Source organism: Hippocampus comes, unplaced genomic scaffold (genome assembly GCF_001891065.2).
Source record: "Hippocampus comes isolate QL1 unplaced genomic scaffold, H_comes_QL1_v1.1 scaffold612, whole genome shotgun sequence".
In the NCBI taxonomy this organism is placed as follows: domain Eukaryota; kingdom Metazoa; phylum Chordata; class Actinopteri; order Syngnathiformes; family Syngnathidae; genus Hippocampus; species Hippocampus comes.
Genome location: NW_017805584.1, coordinates 145,758 through 155,533, shown reverse-complemented (window position 1 = coordinate 155,533; position 9,776 = coordinate 145,758). Strand labels below are relative to the sequence as shown.

Here is a 9,776-nt window from a genome sequence, read left to right as displayed (position 1 = left end):
GGGGGACTAAGGGGGAGGGGGAAGCGGGAGTCTTCAGGATGCCTCCGACGCTCTACTCTAACCTCTGGATCATTGAAAATGTGCAAGCAGCGAGCTGAAAACAGACTCGGGGAATAAAAGCAAAATGACATTCACAAAGCCAACAAATAACCCTTTTCATTTCAAATGGTCTCGGCGGATTCAGACGTTCCTCCTCCTCTTCCTAGTTGCACTTTTCCCCTCTCTCTCTCTCTGTCTGCCTCCCTCTCTCTTGCTCTCTCCATTCCAACAGTAGTTTGGCCACGGCGCCGTGAGCTACATACATCTCCGGGATGTTGCCAAACCTGCATCGTCAGCCGTGACTCTCTTTGCCTCCTCTTGTTTTAAATCCCATCAGCGTGGATGGAGATCGACATGCATGTTTCTCCCACTTGGAAGAGGAGGAGGAGGAGGAGGAGGAGGAGGATGATGATGATGATGATTGACCGGTGCCACCCCGCCCCCTCTCCCCGCACACGAGTGCAAACTAGTTCTGCATTTAATCAACAGTCATAAAAACAGCATTAAAATGACATCAAGTAATCAAGTCTAAAAGAGAGGCTCGTCTCGGCCTTCCTGATAAACATTCCTTTGTCCTTTCTGATAAGCCTCTGCTCGTTTAGATCCTTCTCCTCGCGCTTGACTTGATCCCGGACACAGCAGTAGAGCCACACGCATAGGGTGGGTTTGGGTGGGGCTGTGGGTGTGGTTTGGTGGAGTGGGCGGTGTCATGGTGTCAGCTTATCCAGACTGGACTGCACAGGTTGAGAAAACCTCCTGGATCCAAAGTTTGCTCGAGACCCGGAGGGATTCCCCTCCATCCCTGATGATCAATGAAGAAGAAGAAGAAGAAGAAGAAGGGTGGCGCTTCCTGCACCACAGCTTATCAGGCCTGGGGGGGAAATAGAGTGGGATCGGAAGGGGGCACGGGGGGCGGGGGGGTTCAATGGAAGGAGAGCCATCATTCACGAGCTTCTGTGCACCATCACAAACGTTCTGGTCTCCGTGGCAGCGACGCAGGAGTCCACAATCCACAACGTTCTGCGCCCTTTTCAAACCTCCAAAAAGAAATAAGGCAGCCAAAAGCTCGCTTCACTTCTTCACCCAGACTTGACTCACCGGGGGCGTGGGGGCAGAAAGGTAGGGTCTTGGGTGGTGGTGGGGTGCGGGGTGTGGGGGCATCTGTGAGGTGTGCAAACCAAAAAACTGAAAGGGGTGAGGAGAAGGAGTGTCACAAGGCCACGGCGGTGCACGGGTGTTTGAGCTTGCAGGGCAGCACTCCTCTGTTGAGCTGGTAGAACTCCACCAGGTGGATCAGGTCGGTGAACTTGGTGGCGCCGTCGTCCAGGCTGAAGAACACTTGACCGTCCTCTTCACACTTGACACACACGCAACACGTGACAATCACATCACAGGTGTCGCTCGGCAATTAAGAGCAGGAAGAGGCCAGAGGCGCCTCCAGTAATAGTCGTACAGTAATAGTAGAGAGAAACGCGTGCCCACGAGTCGTGCCGTATGCTCTGTCGCTATCTGTTGCTGTGCCGTCAGATGAAGGTTTTAGATTGACTGGAACATTGATGGCAATTTGTCAAAGAGAATGAAGCGTTGTGCCTCCGAACATCATAACGCTCCATCTTAAATAACGATCAAACCGTAGAAAAATATGTGTGTCAGCGTCACCCTCTGCCTCTTTATTTGGAGTGCGAAGCAAGAGAACCACGCAAGTCATCCAAGGTAGTGATAATCATGAAAACGTTTTCGGGAGCCAATAGACGATGCCGGTCATTTATTAGGATGATTGTTATTTTTCGTATTTATTGATTTATTGATTTATTTTTGTCGATGTAGTGCTAAATTTTGGAAAAAAAGTTACAAAAGCACTACAATCATGTTCCAAATCGCTGCATAGCCTCCAGAAAACCACTTCAAGTGGGTGCAAAATAAGGCTTCAATTTTCTTGGGCGCATAACATTGTGCTCTGGAGCAATGGAAAAAAAGATCATGTGATCTCATGAGTCCAGATGGACCATGTTCCAAAGTAAACGGGCAGGGTATAAGAAGAGTCCAGTCCAGACCTTAATCCCCTAAGAATCTTTGGGATATGTCAGAGAAGATTTGTACACAGGGCTCCAACTCGCTTATCTTTCATACAAAAATGAATGCGGCTCTGGATGGAAATGAATGTTGTGTGATTGCATAAGATTAGCCAGATGATGCCAAAAGGAAATGCTTTCTGTAATCAAAGCCAAAGGCGGTCCATTGGCTGGCTTTTTGGCTGGCTTCTGCTTTTTCCACATTACGCAACACTACTATGTCCATTTAGGAGCGTTTACAAAAAAAAAAAAATCAAACCCGCTTGCCAGTTAAAACACAAGTTAAGTTTTTAAAAAAGCTTTTTTCTTCAACTGACAATAGCCACCGGCCATAACTGGTTTTACTTGTGAACATAATAGTCCCCCCCTCTGCACTTCAAATGTATGTACAATTGCCACTTTCTTCCAGCATATAACAATCGCTCTTATTTCACTGACCGGTAAAATTTGGAAGTGCTTGATCTTCTGGTGATGGCACAAAGTGAGCACGAAGGCCTTGGGGTTACTTTGACTGTCCCGCAAGAGGAATAACCTAAGAAAACACAAGAGAGAAGTGGAAAAGTGATGGGAGGATAAATACAGGCAGCCACGTGTTGCCAACGACGATGTGAACAAATTATCTGTGGATGATTAGCCCTGAAGCATTCTTGACACGTAAAAATCGACATGGAATAAAGCATACGCTTCCCTCCAAATGCTTTTGAAAAAGTGCAGATAATTCCTTTCTTTTGACTTTTCCTTTTGGGGTGCTTACATCTGGATCCGATACAGAACTGAGATGGTCGCGCCTTTGGCTGGATGGAGCCCACGCATTTTGTCTTTTTTTTTTTTAAATGTGAGCGAGCGTATTGGAAAAGGCGACTGACAGGTTTTTGGTTTGGTTTCAATCCTATTACTATCACGCTGATTATTCGAACAATAAATACACTGAGGTTTGTCTTTTACAATTACAGGTGTAACCAACATGAGAGCCACAAAGCTGTCTACGCTTGCTTGTTTTTTTTTTGTTTTTTTTTTGCGGCAAGGGAACGGTGAAGTCTTCCCAACTCTTCCCAAGTACAAATTTCCCCAAGTACGCAAAATCTTACCCATCTACTTGGCCTTGTTGTATGATCATTTTGTGGGCTTCTTCTCTCATGATGCGACCGTGAAACCAAACCTGCGTCCTGTGGATGACTGGTCAACAGAGGCACACGCGTTAGCCCGCCGTAACGAAGCTCGACCTCACGCTCGTACAGTTGTGGCCTTGGCGAGTACCTGTGCTCAGAGAGGACGGGTGCAGGGGCGACGGGCTGCCCAGGACATTCATACGCTGACTCCGTTTCTACGTGACATGAAGAGAATGAGAACTAACTGCCATCCAACACGGCAAACCGGGGGCTTGTTTCATTCCCCCCTCTTTTGCTTTTTACCCTCCATGTCTGTCCCTCCTCCACGGCAGCGCTCTGGGCCTCCACGGGGTTGTCGATGACACGGCCAGTCCGTCCCGAGAAGTCCATCGCCACCAGGGAGTTCTCTGACACACTTCGCTGTTAGGGGGGGGGCAGCAGGGTTGAGGAAAGGGTGGGGTGGGAGTGGTGGTAAGGGTTGGCGGAGGGTGATGGAGTGTGGGGGGTATGAAGGGAGGGGGGGGAACAAAGGTCAGAGGTCTAACAAGCCAGACACACTCACTGGGGCATGACAAATCCTGTCTGCACAGAGACCCACTTCAGTCCACTCCGACATCACAAACGTCCCCCTTGGCTTACTGGCTTGGCTGCCGGAATCATTTTAATCAACCACAACTACTTTCAATTGGAAAAGACACAAACTTCCTGTCACGCACAAAAGTTTGCGGGGGGGGGGGGGGGGGGGGTCTGTGAACTCTGTGTGCCAGTCAAAAAAAAATGTTTTTACCTAATTCGGATTTTCACTCAGAAAATATGGTAGCACTTTGCAGACTACTTCTTCACCCAAATCGTGATCATCTTGATGTTTTGTGCATGATTCCAGCTTCTGCCTGATTGCAGCTTCTGAGTCAAAATGTGCCTTTTTTTCCGGTGGACATTGTCACAACACGCATAAACTTCCATCCCACCATTTTAGACAGCCCCTCCTCATTCGAATTCGCAGGTGAGCGGAGGGCTATCCCAAGAGACTTTGGATGAGAGGCGTTGCACACCCTGGACTGGTCAACGGTCCATCAGAGGACTCATGTTAACCTGTCACGCTCACATTCACGCCGAAAGGCGATTTAGAGCCTTAAATGAACTGAATACGTTTTTGGAAAGCGAGAGGAGGCGGCTGGACCAAAGCAAGGGGACAATGTTCTAAATACAGGCAGGAAACCCAGAGTCGAGATTCGAACCCTGAACCAAAGAAGTGCGGCACACCCTCTATTCCGGCCCTTGCTTTGTTTTCTCTCCAGCTCGAGCGAGGCGTGCGAAGCCAAGTGAACGGCTCTGCAATTCATCAGCCAATTAATGGCTCAGTGTGGACGCGTGCCGGCTGAGTGGAGAATCAGCACTAGCATTAGCATGCCGGCGAGGGGATGATGTCACGGAGCAGATCCTCACCACAGGCGTGGAGAATTGCGAGAGGTTGGTCTTCCTCTGCTGGGGGACGCTGTAGCTCTTATATAGGACAAGGCCATACTATGAAGACAAGAGGGAGAAACAGTTTTGTGTGCAAGTTGATGAAGTGACAAAAATCCTACATTGGTTTGGTGCAGCCTGACAACAGTCAATCGGGTACCTTTAGAAGTCTGAAGGCAGTCATCCAGCACGTCCGGCTCTGCTCGTCTTCAGCGCACAACATCTTCAGCTCCTTACAGTCCCCTCTCGCTTTACTGGGCTGCAAGTGAAGAACAGCAGCAACACGTGACTTGACCACAGCAGTGCAATGCGGTGCGGTGCTGTGCTGTGAGCCTAATTTGGGACGGCGAGATACCCGCCGCCCACTCATGTATTAATTATGGCATTAAGATTCATGTATTATTGACTCAGATGGAAGAAAAATGCAAAAACTTGCTGACAAAAAAAAAAAAAAGAAGTTAGCATTTAGAATCCTCTTTGCACAACGCTGCTAATTCACAAAAGATCAACATATTGAAAACAAAACAATGAGAACACACGGCACGAGGAGCAGCATACTAGCTTTCGGCATCTTTTTGGGGAACATACGGATCATAAATAACTACCGGTGAGCTGCAGCTCTGCCCCACAAAGCTTTTTCAACATCGGACTGAATGACTCGGCCCGCGACATTCAACGGTCATTTCCATAGACTGGCAAAAGCTATTTGTAGTATTGCTCCGTTAAAAAGGAACCCAAGAATCACACCTCGTGTTGTACGTGATTGCATACGTGGTTTTCTGCAGCTTTGTTGCTCGAGCATCTAGATTACATTACATCTCTCCCACCAACCTCAGCTTTACTTTTTACTATTGCTCTTAAAATTCCAAATTTAGCAGAACCATCTGTGGTGTTGTCTGTCATTCTTTATTCAGTTGCCATAAAATGTGTTTTTTGCATGTTCAGCATTCCACGCAACAGCCTCAGCTTTGCATTCTCTTAAAGGCTGACGGCAAGAAGAAGCCTGCAAACTTTCTCAGGCGGCAGTTGTCACCTCAGAGAGTTCACAGGGGGAGCGAAGGAGATTTGGTTTCAGCCGCGAGCATTGATTGCGCACGCACAATGCGGCGTCGCACTCTTAGAGCAGACGAGCATCGCCGTCCAGGCTTTTGTCCTTTTTTTCTCCAACCCCAGCAGCGATGGGGACCGGCCAGCCGCTCACGATGAATTAATTCATGTAACCATAGCGATGATACAGCCACCACCCGTCAAGTAAAATCCCTAACCCAATTCTGCACTGTCACCCCCGCTGACAGCATTTGACATGACGGTCGCTTAGCATGCATGCTTATGTGTGTGTGCGTGTGTGTGTGTAAGCGAGCTGAGGGGGTGCAGAGGGGGGTTGCTTGGAAAGATTCTCTGGACCATCCTGGCTTATCCCATTGGGCTTATCCCAGATCAGCAGGTGACCCACCACAGATAACGCCTGGAGTGGGACGCACAGTGCTGAGTGTGTGTTTGAACCCCCGCTGGGTGGTTTTAACCCTTGTGTCCTCTGACCCACACGCGCGCACGCACACACACTCCCACACACGCGTGCACGCGCAAAACACTTGCAAAGGCAAAGGAGGTACATCTGTTCCAAAGGGGCTTTTCTACATTGCATAAGTGCCAGTCACTCATGTAAGTAAAGGGTTGTGATCAAATTTCGTCACTCTTGCAGCACCACGTCCACCGGCGAATTGCTAAGCGTTTTTGGCGGCAGATTGAAAGACGCTGCGATGTTTTCTGTCGTCCGTGTTACCTTGATGGAGAACTGGTAGTCTGTCGGCGCATTGTGTAGTTTTCTGCCGGTGATCGTGGTGAATATGTTGCTGTCGTCCAGATCAGACAACAGCTGCAGGTGCCGGGGCTCCTGTTCAGTCAAGGAATAATGACGAGTTGTTACAATGTCGCGTAATTATTCTCAATTGCCTTCCAAGTTGTGAATGACCGATATAGCACATGCAAACACAAACTGCAATTGAAAAAAAAAAGGAGGGGGGGCATCAACCGCATCACAAGATGAGCATTTTGCCATCTGAAAAATCTTTTCAGATTGAGGAACTTCCTGTCGGCCTCAGGGTCAGTGAAATGATCCAAAAAAAGTTTAAAACATTTTTTTTTAATTTAGTCATCTCATGATGTCAATTAAAATGCATCCAAAACATTGCATCGAGAACCAGAGGAATCATCTTTATTCGTCATGTCCAAAGTACACATCTCAGTTCGAGACCATCACGACCGGGAGAAGTCGCATGGTCTTCCACTGGACGTTGTCTCATTCCGGTTGTCTACCTTGTGGGGAAGTCGCTATTTTTGTATTTTTTGCTAATACTGATAATAACTTTGCAAACACACAAAAAACACAAAAAAAAAACCATGTTGCTTTGTAACATTTACAAACTACAGCAAAATGCGTTCTCTGCATTTAACCCTTCCCTCGAGGCGCAACGGGCAGCCAACGTGTCACGCCTGGGGATGGAATCCAGATTCTGTGTCAGCACCCCCGGTCAAGGGAAAACTTTCTGGAAAGTGACCTTTCTAACCAGGGATCTTCCTGCTGTGAGCCAGCCGTGCTAACCGCTCTTTCACCATGCCAGTAAATGTGAATCATGTTTCAAATTAAACCTGGGAGTGGTGGAAGAGACGATGCATTCCGATGGGATACAATTATCCTCGATTATAGTCTCAATCAAAACTGAGCACTGGCAGAGAGCTCTCGCAAAGGGTCCCATTCGGTTATTCACAAGTGCCTCCGTTGTGCGATATGAATTACCTTGGATGTTCCTTTAGTGGAGAAGTAGAGGCCGGAGCGTCGCAGGAACATGTAGAGCTTCTTCCAAGACTTGCGTCCAGGTTCCTTCACAAACAGATAGCCCTGAATCTCTGGACAGCTGCTCGAGTTCAGGAAGTTCTGTGAGCAAAAGGCAGACGAAGCGCGAGTGAGGACGGGGGCGCAACGTCAGCGATACCAAACAAAATACAAAACAAAAAACATCCGAACAGTAATGAGGAGGAACGGTGGCATTTCCTATATTCCTAAACGCCTTACTCTAGCACCAGCGGGCAAATGCAATTAGCAGATTGCAATGACTCCGCATGAATCTTCATGCATATTTTTAGACAACAGATGTCCTTGTCACAGCCTTCAGGAAGGAGAGGAGACGTTTTTTGTTTTTTTTTTCCCGGTTTCACTCCGTTCAAGGACAGCAATTTGGGTTTTCCGATTAAAGCGGGTGTTAGATAACCAGTCACTCGCACGTGCAGCACTGTGTGTATGTCTGCACTGAGTCACCCACCCCCCCGCCCCCCTTTACCTGTAAGAGCTGTGATTGAGGGATTGTGCCATCAGACTCCTGACACCAAGCCACCATCTGCTCTGGAAAAAAGTTCTGCATGGAAAAACACAGAGAGCGAGCGAGCGAGAGAGAGAGAGAGAGAGAGACTTGACTTGAGCCTGAGAGTGGATGCAGTATGATCTCACCCGCTGATGTAATCCCCTTTAGCCAGCAGCGCCACTCTTAGTGTGATTGACAGGCTGTGGCCAGCACTCTGGTGTTTTAGTGCGCTCATTACCACAGAGCTGAGGTCACCTGCTGGCTCTGACACACACCTAAATCACCGCGGCAATAATGTCACCGTAAAGGCGGCGCGGCGGCCCCGGGCTGAGATCAGCTCGAGATGCCAGGCCGGGGACGGCCCCAGAATGATGCGTGCCACCGTGGAGGTTTGAGATGACGTCTCCTTAAAACGGTGAAAAGTGCTTTGTTTGATTCATATGCTACGTTGGTCATACTATGTCCACACAAGCATGTATCTTTTAAAACAACCTCAAACTTTTCACATACAAAGTCGTCAGGTATAGTACCACAATGGCTTCCCGACAAATGTTTGGTGTAATTTAATTAATACGGATGGTGACAATGGTACCTTTTCTATTCCTGAACTGTCTTCAGGGTGGCAAAATTCCGTGAAATTTGGAAACTAACGGGAATTTATGGGATTCAACTCGGAAGGAACAAAATGAAAAGTTGGGTCTTCATTCCAAATGAACTGCAGTAAAACTAGAGTTGAAGAAATCTATTTGAGCAGAACTCCGACTCAAACGACCGGATTCCATTCAAGTACAGACGAATATGAAAAGCCCTTTGGGGAGGGAAGATACTTTTTTTATTTGCATGTTGAATGGGACTTTTTTCATTGAACACTCTGAATGGCACTTTGTTTTTGGATGAAAAGTGCATTTTTGTTCATTTTTGAATGGGTTGGACCGGTGGGGCATCGGTAACATTGAACTTCACATTCATGTGTTGGTTTTTCAATTTATTATACGAGAAAATATTGACCGTTAAATTCTTGATAAAGTTCTCGGTCGCTGCTGCTGTCATGGTATCATACTCGCCGGATTTGTGTGCGGGCAGCGTGGGATCGATCGGTTCCCACCCAGTGACAGCGGAGGTGTGGGTGTGAACGGGCCTTTGTCTCTATGTGTCCTGCGACTGACTGGCAACCAGATCAGGGTACGGCGCAGCTTTCGTCTAAAGTCCATACATGGCAATGGCGAGTGATGAAAAAAGCGGAAGGGGCGTGGCCTGGACATGGGCGTGGCCTGGACGGGGGCGTGGTTACTTACAAAAGTGGCACTAAACATGCTGAAGATGAAGTGTATTAAATTTACACAGTTTGAAAATTGAACAGAAAAAAATCCCAAGATCGCCACTATTCTTTCAAGTGAAAATTTGTGCAATTTTGCATATGCATTCCTGGTGAGCACCAATATGTAACTCCAAATTTGCTGCTCAAAATCAAAACTAAAAAAGTAAACACATCCCCTGCCATATTTAAGATTTGTTCATGACTTGTATTCATAAAGTGTTGTGTAAATGTGATAAAAAGCTGTTGATTCTTACCTCATACAGTGATAGTGAATATTTATTATGCATACAATTTATTATGCATAACCGTGCTTTATTATCCAAGACAAAACGTGAATTATCAATATGAATATAAAACGCAAATAAAAACAAATAAATGTTATCATGCTGTTGCTACAAATGCATACCAAATAAAA

The 9,776-nt window shown here is 47.2% G+C and overlaps 1 protein-coding gene across 4 annotated transcripts in view; it reads right to left on the bottom strand.

Annotated features, from left to right (window-relative positions):
* Positions 1–10: 10 nt before the first annotated feature.
* The window catches only part of LOC109521964 (growth factor receptor-bound protein 10-like), a 36,656-nt gene continuing 26,890 nt past the window's right edge, over positions 11–9,776 (bottom strand). For all 4 annotated transcript variants that reach the window (XM_019880118.1, XM_019880119.1, XM_019880120.1 and 1 more), the window contains 10 exons: positions 8,023–8,097; positions 7,482–7,619; positions 6,468–6,578; positions 4,845–4,943; positions 4,667–4,744; positions 3,524–3,640; positions 3,369–3,435; positions 3,200–3,287; positions 2,550–2,643; positions 11–1,396 (listed from right to left, as the gene is read on the bottom strand). In XM_019880118.1, the coding sequence (XP_019735677.1) occupies positions 1,250–1,396; positions 2,550–2,643; positions 3,200–3,287; positions 3,369–3,435; positions 3,524–3,640; positions 4,667–4,744; positions 4,845–4,943; positions 6,468–6,578; positions 7,482–7,619; positions 8,023–8,097 (1,014 nt within the window). In that variant the 3' untranslated portion in view covers positions 11–1,249. The remainder of the gene's footprint in view (positions 1,397–2,549; positions 2,644–3,199; positions 3,288–3,368; positions 3,436–3,523; positions 3,641–4,666; positions 4,745–4,844; positions 4,944–6,467; positions 6,579–7,481; positions 7,620–8,022; positions 8,098–9,776) is intronic.